Source organism: Lissotriton vulgaris, chromosome 1_1 (genome assembly GCF_964263255.1).
Source record: "Lissotriton vulgaris chromosome 1_1, aLisVul1.2, whole genome shotgun sequence".
In the NCBI taxonomy this organism is placed as follows: domain Eukaryota; kingdom Metazoa; phylum Chordata; class Amphibia; order Caudata; family Salamandridae; genus Lissotriton; species Lissotriton vulgaris.
In genome coordinates this window covers 317306361-317327761 of record NC_141685.1, presented here as the reverse complement: position 1 = coordinate 317327761, position 21401 = coordinate 317306361, and the positions used below count along the sequence as shown (strand labels likewise).

Sequence of the window (21401 nt, the reverse complement as noted above, 5' to 3'; positions counted from 1 at the left end):
AATGAGGGAAAAAACCTATGCACTGTCCGGATGGGACCAAGTTTGATATTGCAGGCTTTCAAGTGACAGGAAATGGCCCAGTATTCCACATAACAGTGATATTTGGCTAGCTAACTACACCAACCACCTGGGACAACTTAAAAAAATCCTTACAGTGATGCCCACTTACTACAATTTGTCATTCATCAGATGAACTACAATGAAAACTGTATTGATCAGTTCACTGTAGCAAATTAGGTTAAGACCATCACCAAGACTTACTGTGTGTCCTGCTTCTTCAAGGATCTTTTTAGTTTCATGGACAACTCTTCTCATGCTGGGGGTTGATGGGAAATAGCTAGTTGTATCATAATAACCAATCCTAAGAGGTGCTGATCTGGAGAAAACCTGAAATGACAAGAAGTATTTTTTTTAAAGTGGCCTCTATCAGAATAACATGAATGTAATGGATACGTAGTTGATGACTACATAGCAATTAAAAATGGCATATTATTTAAACTTTCATGGCAGAGCTCTGCTGCATCTTAAAATGTTAAATGTTTAAAACTCACTAAAATGCTAAAAAAAAATGGAATCCAAAAAACAATCCAGCTTCCACCCTCACAACATTATCACAATAACATGTAGTGGCTGAAGTTTTCAGCAAATGCTCTTCAGTTCTTACCAGTGTATTCCAACTATGGAGCCGATAATGATGGTCGAAAAAGTTCTGAAAGGCATTTGGTTATCCAAATCCGATTCAGAACCCGCCTTTACGACCGACTCTGACACATTTCTGAACGACCGATTACGATGGTTGGAGACTGCTCAGACTTTCCGACTTGGTTCTGAATGGTAATCGGAGTAAACTAGTCAGTCGGAGCTGAATTGTAGAGGTCTACGGACCACGTTTCTGACCGAGTGATTACGAAGTAGGATTTTGGAATGTGTTCCAACATGGATCAGCTGTCAGAATCTGAATTTGGGGGCCCATAGCTGGCCCCCATTCCCCAAAGGGTCTCGGAATGGGGCCTGTGGTGGTACCCCCTGAATCTCCCCTTTCCAAGCATTTACAGTTTGGCAGGCAGCATGGGGTGCCTACCACAGGGTGCACGATTTTCCGCAAGTATCCATTTCTTCAATGGGAGCCAGTTTTGTCAGTCGGAACACAGACTCCCACTGAAGTCAAAGGGAGTCCGACCGAACGGTGTTCAGAACCATCATAATCAGTCAGTCAGACTCCCCAAATCCAATTTGGTTGGAAACCATTTCGAAACAGAATTGTTCGGAATGCTTTCTGAATGATAGGCTCCTTAGTGGACATTTGTTCTATTGCTTCCTAACCCTTATCCTACCACAACTTTACCAACTCTACATGAAAGATCCTGGTCTTTGTATTTCTCCTGTTTATGCCCCCCAAGCTAGATCTGTTTGAAATTTGGTCTCTGTCTTTCCCTTGTTTATTCTCCACACGCTAGATCTGTTTGAGACTGAATTTCTTCACAGCTTCAATTTTGATGACTCATATGAACAGAACACTGAATGTGGTTTAATTACAATAGGAATCATAACAATAGTGATGCATATCAATTGCAATTTCCAAAACAATGTGCTATTTCTTTAGATAATAATTTGCAGTACACTCTTTTTTAATCTCCTATCACAATCAAACACCAGTGGCTACCCCATTCCATGTACCTCATTGTACTTTGAGAATACCTATATTGCTTCATCTAAAAGGCTGTTCCATCAACCCACTATGATTTCTGTAGTCACAATATCTTGAAGTGTACCTCCTGAATCGCTCTCTACTTTTGTTTTCTGTGAGCCCAAAGTAATTCCAGGAGTAAATACATTGACAAACAAGGCAGCTGTGAAAGGTTCAGAGCTGTGCTCACCACCCAATCTTCATGAAGCTTTTTTATTCGAGTTCATGGTATTACAAGGAGGATTAAAACCATGTATTAAATTATCATCACTCAGTGAGTATGCTATGTAGTGTTATCCTATCTACTCAGCTAGTTTTCTGTCTTCTATTTGTTGATTTATTTTAATTTATGTAAAAAAAAATTAATTTGCCTAATCATTTACTACTGCTATCTGCCTAATGGGGCTGTTCAATGTATTCATTTTATCAATCAATCAATCAATCATATAATTTGTAAAGTGCACTACTTACCCGTGATGGTCTCAAGGCACTGGGGGAGAGGGGGTGCTGCTACTGCTTGAAGAGCCAGGTCTTGAGGAGTCTTCTGTAGGTCAGTAGGTCTTGGGTCTGCCATAGGTGGGTGGGGAGAGTGTTCCAGGTCTTGGCGGTGAGGTGGGTGAAAGATCTGCCGCCGGAGGTCGATCTTTGGATGTGGGGGACTACGGCGAGGGCGAGTTAGGCGGAGCTGGCGGGTGGGGGAGTAGAAGCTGAGACGCCTGTTGAGGTATACCGGCCAGGTGTTGTGGAGTGCTTTGTCTGTGGGTGAGGAGCTAGAAGGTTATCCTCTTGTTGATGGGGAGCCAGTGCAGGTCTCTCAGGTAAGGGGTGATGTGGCTATGGCAGGGGATCTCGAGGATCAGACGTGCAGAGGCGTTCTGGATGCGTTACAGCCGTCTTAGGAGTTTGGCCGAAGCTCCTGCTTAGAGTGCGTTTCCATAGTTCAACCTGCTGCTGACGAGTGCCTGGGTGACCGTTCTTCTCGTATCTGTGGGGATCCATTTGTAGATCCTGTGGAGCATACGGAGGGTGTTGAAGCAGGAGGAGGAGACGGCGTTGACCTGCTTAGTCATGGAGAGGGTCGAGTTGAGGATGACCCCTAGGTTGCGTGCGTGGTCAGTGGGTGCTGGGGCTGTTCGCATTGCGGTTAGCCAGCAGGAATCGTCCCAGGCTGAACGGGTGGGTCCAAGGAGGAGGACCTCCGTCTTGTCCGAGTTCAGCTTCAGTCAGCTGTTCCTCATCCATTCAGTGACAGCCTTCATTCCTTTGTGGAGGTTGGTTTTGGCGTTGTGGGGGTCTTGGCTGAAAGAAAGAGGATCAGCTGGGTATCATTGGCATAGGAGATGATGTTGAGGTTGTGCTGTCGGGCGACGCAGGCGAGGGGTGCCATGTAGATGTTGAACAGTATTGGGCTGAGGGATGAGCCCTGGGGTACGCCGCAGATGATCTCGGTGGCATCGGAGCAGAAGGGGAGAGGCGGAGGCTCTGTGTTCTGCCGGAGAGGAAGGATGTGGTCCAGTCCAGGGCCTTCTCTTAGATCCTGGCGTTGTGGAGGTGTGATTGTAGTGTGCAGTGGAAGACCGTGTCAAAGGCAGCTGAAAGGTCCAGGAGGATGAGGGCCTCTGTATCTCCGTTGTTTAGCATGGTCCTGATGTCATCGGTGGCTGCGATGAGGGCAGTTTCGGTGCTGTGGTTGCTGCGGAATGCGGGTCCAACATGCTGTTCTCCTCGAGGGCCAGGGACAGACTGATTTGCATATAGCCAGGTTCTGAGCTGGGATGGGGCAGTGAGATAAATAACGGTGATGGATCAAGCCCTGATCTTTGGACTGGGTAAGAGTGGTCTGCTTAATTCAGACACTCTGTTCATCACCACCCCCTTTTCTGAATCGTTCTCCTCGAGGTAGCGGGTCAGTTGTTTGTTGAGGGTTTTCTCGATGACCTTCACCGGGAATGGGAGCAGGGAGATGGGCCGGAAGTTCTTGAGGTCCTTGGGGTCCGCCTTGGGTTTCATGAGTAAGGCGTTGATCTCGGCATGCTTCCAGCTTTCCGAGAAGGTTGCTGGCTCGAAGGAGATGTTGATTACTTTCCGGAGATGAGGTGAGATGGCTGTGCTGGCTTTGTAGAAGATGTGGTGTGGGCATGGGTCTGAGGGTGATCTGGAGTGGATGGTGTTCATGATCTTGCTGGTGTCGTCATTGTTGATGTTGGTCCAGGAGAGCAAGTGGTCGTGGTGGCGGAGGTCTCAGTGGTTGTCGGGGCGGTCGTGATGTTTAAGCTGTCGTTGAAGTTGGCGATCTTGCAGTGGAAGAAGGTGGCCAGCGAGTCGCACAGTCTTGCGAAGGAGGGATGTAATTGGTGTAGGAGCTGGTGTTGGAGAGTTCTTTCATGATGTTGAAGAGCACTATGGTGTTGTGTGCGTTGTTGTCTAGGCGGTCTTTTAATGAGGTCCTTTTGGCGGATCTGATGAGGTGATGATGTCTGCGGGTGGCGTTCTTGTGGGCTGCATAGCTGTCCGGTGTTAGTTCGCGGAGCCATTTCTTCTCCAGTTTTCGGCATGTTCCTTTGGAGGCCTGGAGGTCTTCGGTGAACCAGCTGGGTTTCTTGCTGGTGTAACTGCTGGAGGGTTTCTTGAGCGGACAAGGGTGTTGGTGCAGTCGTAGATCTACTGTCTGAGGTTGCGGGTGGCAGTGTCGGCGCGGTGGGGTCGGAGGGTGGGCTCTGGTTGCAGGCTTCTGCTTAGCTGGTCTTTGGTGATTTTGCTCCAGCAGCGGCAGGGTATCTGTTGGGTGCGGTATTGCGTGGTGGGCTTCCTGAAGGTGAAGTGGATGCAGCGATGGTCGGTCCAGTGGAGTGCGGTGGTGTGGTTGAGGGAGACGTGGGGGCTTGCAGAGAAGATGGGGTCGAGGGTGTGGCCGGCAGCGTGGGTGGGTGGGTACTAGTCACGCAATCTATCCATACATTCTAATATCACCCCTCTACCAATGTAATCGGGTCATCCAGTCAATTCACGGATATACCGAATCTCAAACCATCAATCTGTCAAAAATATTTTCGATCCAGAAAGTGCATCACAAATTCTTCCATTTACTGAACAGTTAATCAACCCAATTTATCATTCCATCATTCATTTACTTGCACAATCTGTCCAATATACCCAGGTACCCATAAAAGGATTTCAATCTAGAGAGCTAATCAAGCTAGTCAAACATACTATCTACTCCTATGATCTGTTCTATCTGCTCATTCAATCAGTACAATTTACCCATCTAATAAATCCTGCCAATCTATTAAACAATACAAACCATAACTAAACATAATGCATCCAAGAAACTCATCCTTTAATTCTATTGTCGCATTGTTAGACCTGGCATCCTTAGGGTGGTTTTTACTCTACCATTGTCTATTTTTGACACTGCGGTGGAAATCTTTTTTGCTGGTATAGATGCTTTGGGGACTTTGCCACTGCTGGTGAGTGCCAAGGTGCAAGTGCTTCCTGTGTAAATTGTTATTATGATTGGTTATCCATGATTGGTATGTTTTATTTTTACCAGTAGGTCCCTAGTGAAGTGCACTGAGTGTGCCAGGGCTGGTAATTCAAATGCTACTAGTGGACTTGCAGCACTGATTGTGCCATCCACATGAGTAGACCTAAAAAGAGGTCTCAGGCCTGCCACCACGGTGCCTGTGCGCAGTTTGTTAACTGCCATGTTGACCTGGCCAGTGTACCCACTTGCCGGGCCTGACCCATCCCATTTCTTACACATTGGGTACCCCTATGGTAGGCTCACCGTACCTCTCTGGGCAGGGTGCAGTGTATGTGAAAGGTAGGACATGTACCAGTGTGGGTAACATGTCCTGATTGTGAAATACTACCAATTTCGTTTTTCACTAATGAAAGGCTCTCTTGCCCATAGGACAGAATGGGGAATGCTGTGTAACCCATTTACCTGCATATCTTCCCATAGGAGCAAAATGGAAAATTGGAGTCTGGTATCCCTGAATTTAATAACACATCTTTTAGGACTGATGGTTTTTAAATTCTGTGTTTGAAAAAAGCACTTTTAGAAAGTGGCCCTTTATGTGTGCCTCTGCCTGTTTGTGGATTGACTGTCTGGTTTGAGAGTGACAGGGGCTGGGGTGACTCCAGGAGTCTGTGGAGTCAGCAGTAGGCTGAATAGACCTATCTGCATTTGGAGTGGTGGGAGGAGTAGCACTTGGGCCTGAATAGGGCTGTGTCTGCCTTTCACAATGCTGGCTCCACCCCCTGTGGTGTGTCTGATAGCTCTAGCCCACACTCACAAAGGAAGAAGATGTGCACTGGCAGAGTACCCCAGAACTTGTTTGAACAGGGTCCAGGACCTCTCACACATAGAGAATAAGTACTTTTGGGGTATAAATACTAGAGCTGAAACCCCTGAAAGTTAGACTACTTCCCGATCAAGAGGAATCCCAGCCAACAAAGATCAGCTGAAGAGACTGAGGAAAAGTACTGCCCAAGTGTGTCTAGGGCTGGCCTGCAGTTTGCTGTTTCTACTGAGGAGAGGACCAAGGGACTTTGCTGCATGCTATGTCCCCCCCTGCTTGAAGAAGGACTTTGCTGAGTGCTGTGTTCAACTGAACAGAAGCCTCCAAGGGCCTGGGAAAAGCTGGCCTCCTGTTTCTGAAGTCCCAGGCAGAAAAGGACGTCACCCTCAGCTTCCCTGAACTTCCTTGCTGGGTGTTCCAGTCTTCCAGGAGGGCCTGTAACTATGTGTGAGGCCTTTCTTCTGGTGGGCGCAGAAAGCGTAACGCAATGAGAGAGAAGTGTGATGCTGCCGCATCATCGAGGAACCTTGTCGCCGCTACTGCTGTTCACCGTCGCTTCACTGGAGAAGTGTGCCGCCGCCACAGAGGGTGCCGTCGCCTCACCGGAGAAGCGTGTCACAGGGTTGTCGCATCGCTGAGGAAGCGTGCCGCCGCTGATCGACACTGCAACATCATAAAAGCGTGTCGTTGTCACCGAGGGTGTCGTTGCATCACCGGAGAAGCATGTCACAGGACCTGTCGTGGCTCAGAAAACCACTGAGATCGCCGCACAGCTGTTGAGCATGCACGCATCACCTCCACATTGTCATATCGCAACAGAGATGTCATTTTGTCGCATTGCACCCGATAGTCGCAACGCATCAAGGCGCCATCTTGACGCATCAGAACTGGAGTGCAGGAAGAATCGACGCATCGCCTTTTCTGCGCCCCTTTTCTTTGCTTTGCATTACACATCCCAGGTACTTTGAGACTAAAGTGTTGCATTTATCATCTTCAAGCATATTTTTGCAACAACCTTTTTAAAGACATTCTACTGAGTATCTGTATGTTGGATATTTGTCATTTTGGTCTTTTGTACTTTAAATAAAGATACTTTATTTTTCTAAACTGTGGAGGTGTCCATTTGAGGTGTTTTCACTGTGTTACTGTGAGTGTTGATACAAATTCTTTACACATTGCCTTTGCTATAAGCCCGTCTGCTCGTGCCAAGCTACCAAGGCGATGAGTAGGGGTTATCTAAAGTGTGTATCCCTCCATACCCTGACTAGAAGCAAGGGTCCCTATTTGGTCAAAGGTACCTACCTCTGCCAACTAGTGACCCCCAGTTTTAACACCCATCATTCCATCTATTAGGTCAATGACTTTCCCAGGTTCAATGCTGCATTTGGAACCAACCTTTTTTATCCATTGCCTCATTGATTATGACTGGAAGTTTGTTTGTGCCAGACACAGTAGTCATCATAGAGGGAATTATATTAACATAGCTTCTTACTGTTCTCATTATCCATCAGTTTTCATGGCTATCCAATGTATCTAGGTTATCTACAATATCTATCTTTTTAGTAAAATCTGTTCAACTAAAATGGTAAATCTTTCTAATGTACCTAATTCATCAATCTAGTGCATTTAAGCGGTTCCATTTAAACTTCCTGTATTTCCGTTTAATCAAGCTATTCTATTGAATGTATTTACCAACTGAAGCTATTCAGCTGTCCATGAGTTCTATATCATGTAGCCAATTTCTCATATAATCAAATCCGCCAGTAAATCCAACCAATCAATTAATCTAAATGGCCCATTCAACAATCCATCTATCCATTCAAATCAATAATTCCATTTACTCTATCCTTCCTACTCACGTTCATCCATCCATCCTAATCAATAATCCAAAAAAGGGCAATCATCTCATTTTGAAGTGAACTCTTCGGCAAGCTCGTCTAGTCACTGTACATGTCCTCGTGGGAAGTTTAATTCAGTGGTTAGAGGCAAAAAATCTCACAGATGTGTGCTACATAAATGTATTTGTATAGTACGCCTCTTTGAGGATTGAAGATGTGTGATATATAAATAAAAGTATCTTACCTCCTTAGTCTTTCCATATAAAAAGATCACACAAATATTCTATTTTTATATCTGGACTATGCACATTATATCAAATCAAATATCTAAGCCAACCAATTAATCTATCTGATCTAATTATCCAATCTGTCTAATATATTGAAACAATGTGATGATTCATTCAACTGCTTCAATATAGTTCCAGGATAGCCACATAACATACATGACCATATTATCATCTAGACATATCTAATTAATATTGTTGAGTATTATCCTAAATAAGTGGCATGGATCTAGCCCTCTACACCCATATTGGCCACCCTTAATTCTATGTTTCCATCCATACATTCTTCAATCCATGTTGTGACTCCAGTGCAACGATCAAATCCATCCATTGTATTCCTTTCAATGCATTCACCATTTTGATCCGCACTTCTCAATGTACCAACTAACCCTGGGCATAGTACTACGATACTCTAACGTAGTTTGTACTAATTCGCACTCCGCAAATTGCATGTAAGTAGCAGCTAAATCAACAACATCCTCAGATGCTTTGATAAAGCAATTTTACTTGCTAAAAAGCATATAACCAATTCACAAAAGTAAACTTTTTCAATGAAAACATTATGCAATGAGAGAGGCGATGATTTTGGAGTCCCCCCTAACCTAAGGGCATGACCAAGCAGATGCCTTGAACACAAAGAGCATAAACAAAAAGCACACCTTGTTGAACTTCAGTGGTGGTTCTATCCTCTTAGGACCACCCCAAGCAGCATTTATTGGCAAAAAAACAATTCCAACCAAAGGCCCTGAAAAGCATATGGGATGAGATTAGCAATGGGCAGTGAATATTATAGTATCCAATATCAAAATATTCTACAAAGAGCTGCAGTTCAACTAGTCGTTACTAGATGTCCCTCACTAGTCAAATGCAAAAGCACTGAAATTATTCTTACATCAAGCTGCAGTTCCACTAGTCGTTACTAGATGTCCCTCACGAGTCAAATACAAAAGCATTGAAACCCTTTTATCAAGCATTTGCATTTGACTCGTGAGGGACATCTAGTAACGACTAGTTGAACTGCAGCTCTTTGTAAAATTATTTTGATGTTGGATAGTATAATATTCACTGCCCACTGCTAATCTCATCCCATAATGCTTTGCAGGGCTTTTGGTTGGGATTGTTTTTTTGCCAATAACTGTGCCTGGGGTGGTCCTAAGAGGATGGGACCACCACCAAATCATTCAACAAGAAGTGCTTTTTATTTTTAAGCCATCTGCTTGGTTCTCTCCCTAGGTTAGGGAGGATCCCAAAATCATCACCTCTCGCACTGCTTGCTAATTTTCAGTTTCACTTTTGTGAAAGTACTGTATGCTCTTTAGCATATAAAGCTAGAGATAGTTATTTTATAATAACTGGCACTGGGCAAGATGCCATTTGCAATTATTTCACAGTGTAGATAAGTACACAGTGCCATCATCAACACTATGCAGTACTACATGTAGTACCGACAGGCTTGAGAATGGTCCAGCCTCAGCGTTATGAAATCATTCTTTCCTTTCCTCTCTTAGCACTTGTTGAATATCCAGAGGGACATAGGCAAAGTCAGTCTGGCCTTGGTAGTCTGGCACACCGTACCACAAGCACTTGCTCTATCCTTGCCTTTTAACTCATCTAACTCTGTAGATTTCCTCCGGAGAGCAAAATGATTGCAAGTCCCAGAGGAGACAACACTTACGACTCTCTTTCTCTCTTAAGTGCATAATGCTGCTAACAAACAAGCAAGGCAACAATTGACTAGTTTTAAGATGTTATAAATGTTGCAATACAAACACTTTGCACTTTTTTGCCCCTTAATAGTTTTCAATCAGCCTTGCTCAGAGTAACACGGGCAAATGAATGAAAGAATCAAAGTTTACAATGTTTTTATATGAGGAATTTTAACGTTGTTCACTGTTGCTGCTGTTTTCTTTTTTAAGTCACTTTACAGATCAAACTTTCTATGCAATGTTAAACATTTATTTTTATTATACATAGGAAAATGTTTTCAAATACTCGATCATGAATACATTGATACTAATACATCCACCCTCCAACCCATTTGGTTCATACGCCTACTTAATTGATCCACCTAGTCCAACCAACTCAATCCACCTATTCAAACCATACAATCTTTTAACCTAATCCAACCAGCCACTGTACCCATCTACCTTATCCATAATGTCCATTAATGCTTCTGCACCGTACAACAACTCTATTCATTCACATACCTTTACCCAATGAACCCATCCACTCTATACATTCACTTTATATATACATCCTTCCTTTCAACTAGCCATCATTCCTCTACCCATCTATCTAATCTTTATAGCCAATGCTTGCCTTCTCCGGGTTGGTATCTCTCGGTCTATTCATCTAGGCTAGCTATTTTTGCATCTTCCTGTTTAATGTTTAACCCTTTATCTCTATCGGCCCCAATCCTAGTCATAAAAATAGTTTTACCAGAGCAATACGTTACTTATCAACTAAACATCACAAGGACATACTTTGTTTTGTGTCCAGGATGTGCAAATGTAAATGTAAATGTATATGTCAAGGTATTTGTAGAGCGCACTGTCACCAAGCGGTTTCCTGGCGCTATTACTCATACCGCTGAGGAACCCATCCTGGCTTTCCCTGTGAAGTGTCCACTCCTGGGCACCCCCAGGGTGAAGCCAAGCATCCCAGCGCTGTTGGGGCCGGTGTGGAGGTTAAGCAAGCTATTGCCCAGAGTTGAAGCGTGGGGCCCATGATTAGAATAGGCACGAGGTGAGAATTGTCAGGTCCGAGGAAATTGAGCCCAAGACCTGCTGATGCAGGAATTGAACCCTGGTCCCGGGCCAGAGCTCTACATCTGGGTCTGCCGCTCTAACCATTGAGCCACACTCCTCCACAAATGGAGATCATTATGTTAGTCCTTTATTGGCTGCCGTGCAATTCCACCAATAAGTTAGTTGGACTGATTTTGGAGTTTCCCACTTATACTTAGAGCAATTCATATAGTCTTGCAGGTCCTTTCTCCCTACATTAATCGGGTACATAACTACTAGAGTGCAAATAACAACAACAGCACGGGATATGCTTTTTCACACCTGCTGTGGTGCAGTGTGACATATATGTCTGCCTGCTCCTTAATTTGTCACAGTCCAGATTGCACCCAGAGAGGTGATACTCCATGGACCCAGTTCATCTAGTGAAATCTTCATGGAGATATCTTCGCACAAGCAGATTTATACATGGGAAGACCTTTCCACCTGGATCACATTCACCAATTCCAAGTGAAAATCTATGCCTAGTCGTAGGCTTTACAAGTCTCCAGACACCGGTTGTACAGCTTTCCAACGCGTGCTTTTCCACCGCGTGCCGTTACAACGCGGTTTCTTCAACGCAAGTCGCTACCACGACTTGCGTTGGAGGGGGTGCGGACTTAGGAATTTTTTAATTTACTATTCCAACACCAGCCTACGTACAGTAGGGAAGGTGTTGGATAGTAAATTAAAAAATTCCTTGTCCTGCAGCGCCCTTCAGCGCGAGTCGTGGTAACGACTTGCATTGAAAAAAACGCGTTGTAACGGCACACGGTGTAACAGCCGCGTCGTAAAGGCTGTTCCCCCCAGACACCCATATGCAGGGAAGGAGGCTTTTACAATAGAAATTACAAAAGTGTAGCTACTGCAAGTAACTTTTGTGAGCGGATTTCTAAACTATGCTGTAGGTGTAGATCTCCATAGTGGATGCAGAGACACAGCACCACAATGGTAAATCAGAATGGAAAAAATAGATAAGCTGCATTAATCCGATGTAAATCATACACACCTTACATCAATCCAACAAATATGTAAATTTAGTATGTACCTTAGGTTCTTCCACCTTCCCTTAGAATGCATGATTTTCATGATATCCGGCTATAGTTTCGACCTCCAGAATGCAGCCTACCTCACTCAAGAGGAAGAGGTACTTTACAGAGGAGACAGACTATGCTATCTATTTTTGTAGGTCTTTTTAGGGACCTGCATAGTCTGACTCCATACACCCTCAACAGAGAAGACCTGTGGCAGTAGTTGGCAGTCTCTATCAATGCTTTGGGTGTTTAGGTACACCATGTGGTGGGGAGTCTGAAAAAATGGCAGGACAAGAGGAGACAGACTCCCAAAATCAGGCAGAACAGCTCTCCTGGGTGATGGACCCATTATCTTGCCTCTATCTCAACCCCTGGATGCACCCTGAAGTGCTCTGTGGCCTGCCTGATCTGGGGCAATCCTAACTACTCCTCTATCTCATGACATTTCTGTTCCACACCCATGTAACACTTACCCCAACTCATATGTCACACTTATCACTCACACACAGGCGAACACCATGATAAGTTAATAATGATCAGAGTTATATCAATACACTCTTTTATAAACAGTACCCATTTCAAGTGCATTGGAATCAACAGCAAGGGCATGAGTACCATCTGCAGTGTCAAGATGAGAACCATTGCTCATGTGTAAAATGTATTCAATTTTTGCACACATATGTCTCCTCATTGGCAAAACTGGTCAGATCCTTTGGGTTGGAGGTAATATCCTATGCAGATGACATGCAATTAATCGTGTCTATTACCGAAGACATAGAGGCCTCAGCTGCCAATTTCAACAACTGCATGAAGTCGGTGGCAATATGGATGAAAAATAACTTTATTCAATTAAACGGGGACAAAACAATAGTTCTAATGTTTGGTAATCATCAACCCACTTGGACCCATTCATGGTGGCCTGATATGTTAGGATCCTGTCCCTACCCAGTTGATTCAGCAAGGAGTCTTGGTGTCATAGCCGACATCAACCTGTCCTTTAATCTCCAGGTAAATAAAATAGTCTCATCCTACTTTTGGGTCATAAGAACCCTTGAAAAAATAGTTCAGTTTCTTTCACTGGACGCACGGAAACAAGCAGCACTAGAACTGATCCTATCTAAGATTGACTATTGTCATGCTGGTTATATAGACATTAATAAGGCCTCCATCAATAAACCACAACTGGTGCTAAATGCAACAGCAAGATTGGTCTTAGATATTCCTAAATATCATTCAATATCGGCCGCCATAAAGAAAATGCACTGGCTCCCAGCAGAAAAAATGATTCTGTTTAAAACCCTTTTCATTGTGCACAAGGCATTACATCATTTAGGATCAGAGGGAATTATACATATCTTGTCCCCTCTAGACAACTGCAACCAGCAAATCAAATCTGGTTGATGGTTCCTAGGTACAGGAGGTCACAATGGGGAGGAAGGGTCTTCTCAGTTGCAGCGGCTAAGTTTGGAATACTCTTCCTCCATCTATCTCCTGCGCAGAACTACATCTTCCTTTTCGTAAGACCTCGAAGACCTGGCTTTTTGCTTTGTAAAATGACCTATGAAGATTATTTGCTCCTATCAGATAACAGAACTGTTTGCCGCGCCTTTTCAACTTCAGGTATTTGTTTATGCTACATAAAATGGTCATTCATTTATTTATCCACACACAAGTATGCCATTCATATTTCTATGACATTACCACAGTCTAGAAATGTAAATGTCTTACTTTGTCATTCCTCAACCTCGATACAAATGTATTTTTATTATATATGTTTATGTCCTGTACTTAACATATGCTTTTATTATTAATCCATTGGCATCTAATATGCAGATTTGTTTCATGCAATATATGTGTTTGATGGTACTGTATTGGCTGCCCATCTTCCAGGTGGCACCACCTTCTCTTCTGCTCTGACCAATGGAAAAAAAATAGCAATTGCCCACCAACAAACACGGATGGGAGAGAATGGTAAGTCTTTAGAAACATGATTTTCGTTATGTATAACAATATTCCTCTCTCCTTAAGTGCCAGAATCTGCTATATGTCTTTGGATTCATATAAAACACTTGTTCTCCATTAAATAATTGTAAAGTGTGTACTTATAAGGATAATCTTACCTTTCTTTTATCACTTAATGTATCCTTCCATTTTTCAGATTTATTGTTTAGTATATTTGGGTTTTCTTTATCACCCTCTCCTGCACCCATATTTTATATCTCCTACTACCCTATAAATTATGTTAGTATGTGCCTACTGTTTTCAATGTCATCCCACTAGCTTTGTATCCAGCAAATATTTATACTTGTGTAAACCATGTGTATATACACCAATATTATTTGTGTAAATTTTTATTAGTTTCATTTATATGTTTATTTTCATAGCTTCAATGATCTAACATACCTTGGTGTTGAGGCTACATCCCAGACATCAGGTGACATCCTCCAATCAGCAATTGAGCCCTTTGCTATCTGTCTGTCAGGTAAGACTACAACATCATTACATTTTTCTTCAAGATAAGGTAATTTCAAAATAATTCTTACCCCTATGTTATTTCAACCAAAAGTCTACTGATCAATTCAATGTGTCCTTTATTAAATTACTAGCAGTCGCTGGGGCAGAAGGGGGCTGGGGGCAGCATTTCAGACTTGCGTGCACTCCCGCCCCGGCCCGCCACGACATTGTCTGTGTCCCGGACAATGTCGTGGCGGGCGGGCGGGGGCCGGGGCGGGAGTGCACGCAAGCCTGAAATGCTGCCCCCAGACCCTGAGACTTACCGCAGTTGTTCCGGCCCAACCTCCCGCACCGGCTCTCTCCCGTCCCGTGTCCCAGAGCCTTACCTGAGCCGCCGCTCCTCCCCAAGCTCCTCACTTCACCGCCGCTCCTCCTCGTCATCACGTACGTTGCGGCCAGCACTACGTCGTGGCAGTCAGCGTCGCGGCCGGCGCTACTTTCAGGGTACTACTTTTTTTTGTAAGTTATATTTTTAAATTTACGTTTTTTTTTTTTCTATAGCCTATGTCCATCTGTACACCCTGAGGATTACAACAATGTATTGGGTGTGTGGATTGGCGCTGTGGTTCCCGTGTTTAACTTTGCCAAAAGGTTTGTGTTCTCTCTTTATATTAGTAGTATAGATGAGATATGATCATAAATGTACAAATAAATATTTTAAAGATGCAATGTTACTACCACTGGCAATATCATATACATTTTTTTATGAAATACATAAAAGTTAATTTAAAGAAAGATAGAGACATAATCAAGGGTTATTCAGATTGTCATAAACATTCAATGCATTATATCTAGAAAGCAATGGAATTACATAAATAAAGGGAATTTATCAGGAAGGCTTCCACAGAGTATAACACCTAGGGCCGATTCCGATCCCGCTTGGAAGGGCACCGAACACGATACGGCCAGAAAAAGTACGAGCTGTACACTTGTTTTCTGCCCGACTCGTATTCACCGACCGAGTCGTTTCAGGTCCGAACCGCTCCGTACATCTCATCAGTAAGCAGGCTGTGCCGTGCAATGGATGTGATTTATGACTGAGCCAGTGCGATGCACTCGTCCAACAGCCGGTGTGAGCTGAGGTTTCCGACTCGCAAAGCGTCCGGGAAGTTTACTTTGGGGGTTTGCGTCAGACTCCCTGTCACCCACAGCCTTAAGACTTGGACACAGGGGGGTCTCCCCAACACAGGGATGTATGGTGTGGATGGCACCAACATGTACCCACTGTAAGGGGCGGCCTTGTGCAAGACGTACCCATTCAGTCAATGGAAGCCCATGTACACGTCGTACGACCGGCTCCCATTGACTTCTATGGGAGTCTGACCGAACCGACTCCGGCAGCATGCGGCCTCATCGTGCTCGCTCGGTCAGACTGCTGGACTCCGGCTCGGTCGGAAAACACTACGGATCCGGCTTGGTCGGAAAGCTTTCTGACCCAGATCAGAATCGGTCCCTTAGTGATTTAGCGGCATCTGAAGATAACAAAGGATTGGCCTATATTGGTTAAAACCCTGGCTTTTAAGTATGGGTAATAAACATTTTAGCCTAGGTGCTTCATAAAACGTGAAGAAAAATAAGAAATGTGCCATGGCTTGAGGGTATGAGTTGTCACAGGGCAGGATAGACTTAGGGTCAAATAGGTCAAGAGCGAAACTTAAATGACATCATATAGAACCATTATTAAACTTCATCAATAATGCCCTTTCTCCGATGTGTCAACATATAAAAGGTATTACTTGATCCCTTTCATCATTTGTAGGCTAATCAGTTCTCTCATATTAGGCCTCATAACCTTTCATTCTTCCCAATTAGAGGATACCCGATTTAAAAACATGTCTGATTTTAATGGAATCCCCCTTTAGGATGGAACACGGGTTTGAGAATAACTCTGGTCTTCCCATGACTTTCACTGATTTTTAAAATATATTTCATCCATGGGATTCTTTGGCCATGATCGCTGGACAAACAATACTTTACTATTTCATGATTAAAAGAGGCCTCTGGGTTACTTCAGATGGATGTCCACAGGAGAAGGGGGATAAACCCCACCAAATTAATAACATTAGCCAATCCCAGTTCTTTGTGTACGAAGCGCTATGAGCTCCCTGGTCTGAAGCAGCCTATAAAAGTGGTTTACCTCTATCTGGAGTCTGCTACAGTCTCTGTAATCCATATTCCAGCCCAGTAGGAAAAAGCAGGTATGCATTTCAATGTATAAATCTCCAACATGAGTGCAATAGGATTTCATTACAAGACAGGAGGCTACATTGTGCATTAATCTTTTTAATGCAGCTCACAGCCGCTTGTATCACAAAGACTTAGAATAAGAATCAAGTGACATCACAATGTCCATAAAAGGCGTGTGCCAGGAAAGATCAGCCTCTTTTAAATGTGGCTCACAACAGATAAGTAACTCCTCTTCAATCCTTACTACTCTTTATGCCAGTTTGCCTTTATTCGCATATGGTGCTTATTCTGATATTTTATATATGATATATGATATTTTAATATGATGTGTACTTATCCTTCTCTCATACTGCCCTTTTATTGAACTTGTTATTATTATTGTACTTATTATTGAACTTTATTATTCAATATGTACATACCTAACTACACCTTTTAATCTAATCTTGTGGCGTGACTCGCTCCCCACCCTTCCCTCGATCGCTATCACTCCCCGCGATCCACCCCTCGACTTCCAATTTATGGTTGTCACGCGTCTCTCCCCATTTGCGCACCCCTCTCTGTCTTCCTGCGCGTCGCGCACACCTTCCTACCTCCTACCCTGCTGTGGTTCCCCGGCGATATCGCCCCTCGCATCGCCTCACATCTTCCCGCAAAGTCCGACATCTCCCTTGTCCTGATTCGAGGAATGGCCCTCGGCAACAGCAACGCAATGCTGTGTATGCGCCAGGGTCCATTCCTCGATCCCATTTTCCTTCATCTCAAGCGCATCGGTTGCCATTTTCAAGGCTTTACCGACTGCGGTCCTGCTACCAGCTGTTCTTTCAACTCTGATCGGGTCAATTTATAGCTAATAATATATAGGTCAATTTATTACCCTAATATTACTTTACCTGCAATTTTACCTGGATTTACCTTAGGTTCTTGAATAATTATAGTTTACCCCTAATATTACTTTACCTGGAATTTTACCTGGAATTACCTTAGGTTCTTGATTAAAATAAATAAAATAAATAAATAAAAAAAAGAAGGAAACCAAATTGTTACCTAACTCTCATACCCATGATACTAGCTATTTAATTTAATTAATAACTTTGCTAATTTACTTACCTGCCATGTCTGACTTTGAATCAGATGACGCTATGGCAAGCTCCCCAAATCACAACAGTAATCATTTTAAATCCTTCCTTCAAAAGGAAATGAGGACCTGTATGCTAAATACATTCCGTGAGCTTATGTCTAATAAAAGGTCCCTCTTACCTGATGAAGACACTTCTGATCTAGAAGCTGAACACTCTAAGGCTACCAAAAAAAGCAAACACTGTTTAAGCACTGACGGAGGTCGCGCTACCTCATTTGAAATGGGAGGTCCAAGCACCTCAAAATGCATGGGAGGTCCAAGCACCTCAAAAGGCATGGGAGGTCCAAGCACTTCAAAAGGCATGAGAGGCCCAAGCGCCCCAAAAGGTAATGTTGTCCCGAGCGCCATTGGCAACGCAACTACTCTCAGTGCTCCCGTCAATTCCAGCTCAGAGGAAGATGAATTCTTCCTGGATCCTGACGACGAATTCGTCTTGGACCTTGACGAGCAAGATACTGATGAATGGGACCCTAACGCTCTCTCAGAGACCCACTCCTCCCCCTCGTCAAAGGACGCGATTCTTGACCCTCTTGGTGGGGAAATGTTCTCCCCAGAAAACATCTCCCACCCTAACAGCAAAAAGTGGTACCCCCACGATCACGTGGCTAAGTTCGTCACCAAGTGGCTGAGAAACTCTCTTCAAAGAGAATCTCGCAACGCCATGAGATCTGAGTGCTGCCGTCCATTCATTGAGGGCAAAGTCTGTCAAACTCCCAACTTAGACCCCGACTTAATCAAGTTCCTATTTAAACTAGGCAAGGATCCAAGAAAAGGTCTGGAAAGAGCCCTTAAAGCCTGTCAAGATCACCTTCTTGACCTTCTAGGCCCCCTTACCAGGATCCTCGATCTTGCCGAGGAATCACACATTTCAAACACACCCCAGGACACTAACCTGATTAAAGGTTGGAGTCAGAGAGCCATTGTACTCCTCGGTAATGCTAACTCCTCCCTCAATATTGAAAGGAGAAAATCTGTCCTCATCAGAATCAACCCGAAACTCGGTGACCTTGCTGAAAAAGAGCCATCATCTAAACCTAATGGCCTCCTCTTTGGACAAGAAATGATCAAGAAATGATCAAAACTCTCAGCAAATATGTGGCGATCTTTACAGCCTTAGACAAAGCCCAAAACAATATGAAACGTGTTTTTGGTCAGGCCGGAAGAGGAAGAGGTTCATCCGGTAGAGGTAGAGGCTTCTACCCCTCCAACTCCAGACAGTACTTCCCACAAAGAGGGAGAGGTTCACGCGGAAGAGGCTTCCCCGCTCGTGGTGCTTCCAACAACACCACCTCAAGTAAGTGCACTTCTTTCTTCTTCCCCTCCAAAGGTCGGGGGCAGACTCAAACATTTCATTCATGTCTGGGAATCCTTAACTCAAGACCCGTGGGTTCTAGAAACAGTTCAGGGCTTCAAAATAGACTTCGCAGAGATTCCTTTCCAATCTACAACTCCCAATCCTCTGACTCTCTCTTCAGAACATCTAGAAATCGTCAAAGAAGAGGTTTCCTCTATGTTAAAGAAGGGCACAATAATAGAGGTCCCTTGGTCTCAAAAGAATTTTGTGAGCACCCTTTTCCTAGTCGAAAAGAAAGACAAGGGTTGGCGCCCAGTAATAAACCTTCGAGGGGTAAACAAGTACCTCGTCTACCGTCATTTCAAGATGGAAGGCATCCATCTGCTCAGGGACCTTCTTCTCCAAGGAGATTGGCTAGTCAAATTGGACTTAAAAGACGCCTACTTTACCATTCCCATGGCAACAGAACATCAGTCCTTTCTCCAATTCATTTGGGACAATCGCCTTTTTCAATTTCAGGCCCTCCCTTTCGGTCTTTCATCCGCCCCTTGGTGTTTCACCAAAGTAATGAGAACGATAGTCTCCATCCTAAGAGCAGGGGTATTCGTCTCATCATCTATCTAGACGACATATTAATAATGTCCCAATCTCACTCTCAGATTCTAGAAGATCTACGAACCTCCATGAACCTCATAGAAAGCCTTGGGTTCATTATAAACAGGGAAAAATCAATCCTTTTACCCTCCAAATCTCTGGAGTTCCTTGGCTTCACTGTGGACACATCCAGGTGTCTTCTCTTACTCCCCAAGAAGAAGATTGCCAAAATTCGGAAAGAAATCAGATTTGTCCTCAAACATCACTCTTTATCCCTCAGAGAGCTGGCCAGACTCCTTGGTCTACTTTCTTCCTCGATACAAGCTATCTTCCCTGGCCCCCTGAACTACCGTGCACTTCAGAGAGTAAAAGCCAAAGCTCTCAGATCCGGACTTTGGTACGGAGACCAAGTCTCTCTAGACGAAGAAGCCAGACTGGAACTTTCTTGGTGGCTGGACAATTTGGACGCCTGGAATGGAAGAGCTATCTTTGGTTCAACTCCAGACTTCGTTCTAGAGTCAGACGCCAGCCTTCACGGTTGGGGTGCCCGTCTCCTCAACCAGGACACTGGTGGTGTATGGACCCCTTCTGAATCTTCCCAAAATATACATTTCTTAGAAATGAAGGCCGGGCTCTATGCACTGATGAGCTTCAGACAGTCTCTTCAGGGCAGATCCGTTCTCCTGAAGATGAACAATGTTTCCGCAGTCTCGTATATCAACCGTCTTGGCGGTACGAAATCTGCCGACCTATTGGATCTGGCCAAGAAACTTTGGATGTTCTGTTTGGAACACAAGATTTCCCTGAGGGCAGAGTACCTTCCTGGAAAATCCAACCTCTCTGCAGATTGGAACTCGAGGTTCCTAATAGACTTCAGCGATTGGAAACTCAATCCGACCATTTTCAATTCCCTGGTCCACTATTGGGGTCCTTTCGATGTGGACCTTTTCGCAAGTCGCTTGTCTTCCCAACTTCCACAGTATTTCAGTTGGATGCCAGACCCGGGTGCTCTCACTGTCAACGCTTTTCTCCAACCTTGGGCTCCTCTCCGACCCTACGCCTTTCCCCCCTTTGCCATGATTCAAAGGGTTCTACAGAAAGTGAGACAAGAACAGTGCTCCCTGGTCCTGGTAACTCCCTTCTGGCCGTCTCAAGCATGGTTCCCCACAGCTTTGGAACTCTCTTGCGACATTCCCCTCCTAATCCCGGCCTCTCAAGGTCTCCTCCTAAACGCAAACGGAGAAGATCACCACCTGGTTCTTTCAGGGAGCCTGAACCTTCTTGCTTGGAAAGTGTCAGGCAATCTAATCAATTGTCTGGACTTTCGTCATCTGCTCTTACACTCCTCGGAGAATCTTGGGCACCTGGAACACACTACAGATATAATAACATCTGGGAAAAAATGGTCTAGTTGGTGCTTGGGAAGGGACTTGGATCCCGTGGAAGCTCCTATCGTTAATATAGTCAATTTCCTAGCTGGACTTTTCGACAGCGGTCTCTCCTATAGATCCATTAACTGTTATAGGTCTGCCATTTCCGCAGGTCACTCTATTGTCAACGGTAAAACGGTAGGTAAGAACGCTTTTGTTTGTAGAGTCCTTAAAAGTATTAGACTTAAAAGGCCCCCTAGGCCTAAATATCAATCTGTTTGGGATGTTAAACTATTGCTTGACCTTTTTTGCTCCGGCCTGATAACTCCCTTCTTGTTATGTTAAGTTATGTTAAGTGCCATTTGAAAAGCGCA

General features: G+C 44.2%; 1 protein-coding gene across 1 annotated transcript in view; it reads right to left on the bottom strand.

Moving 5' to 3' along the window:
- LOC147747113 (vitamin D3 hydroxylase-associated protein-like) overlaps positions 1-21401 on the bottom strand; it is a 639379-nt gene that overhangs the window by 107085 nt on the left and 510893 nt on the right. Inside the window, exon 8 of the mRNA XM_086952364.1 lies at positions 262-387. Within this exon, the coding sequence (XP_086808490.1) occupies positions 262-387 (126 nt within the window). The remainder of the gene's footprint in view (positions 1-261; positions 388-21401) is intronic.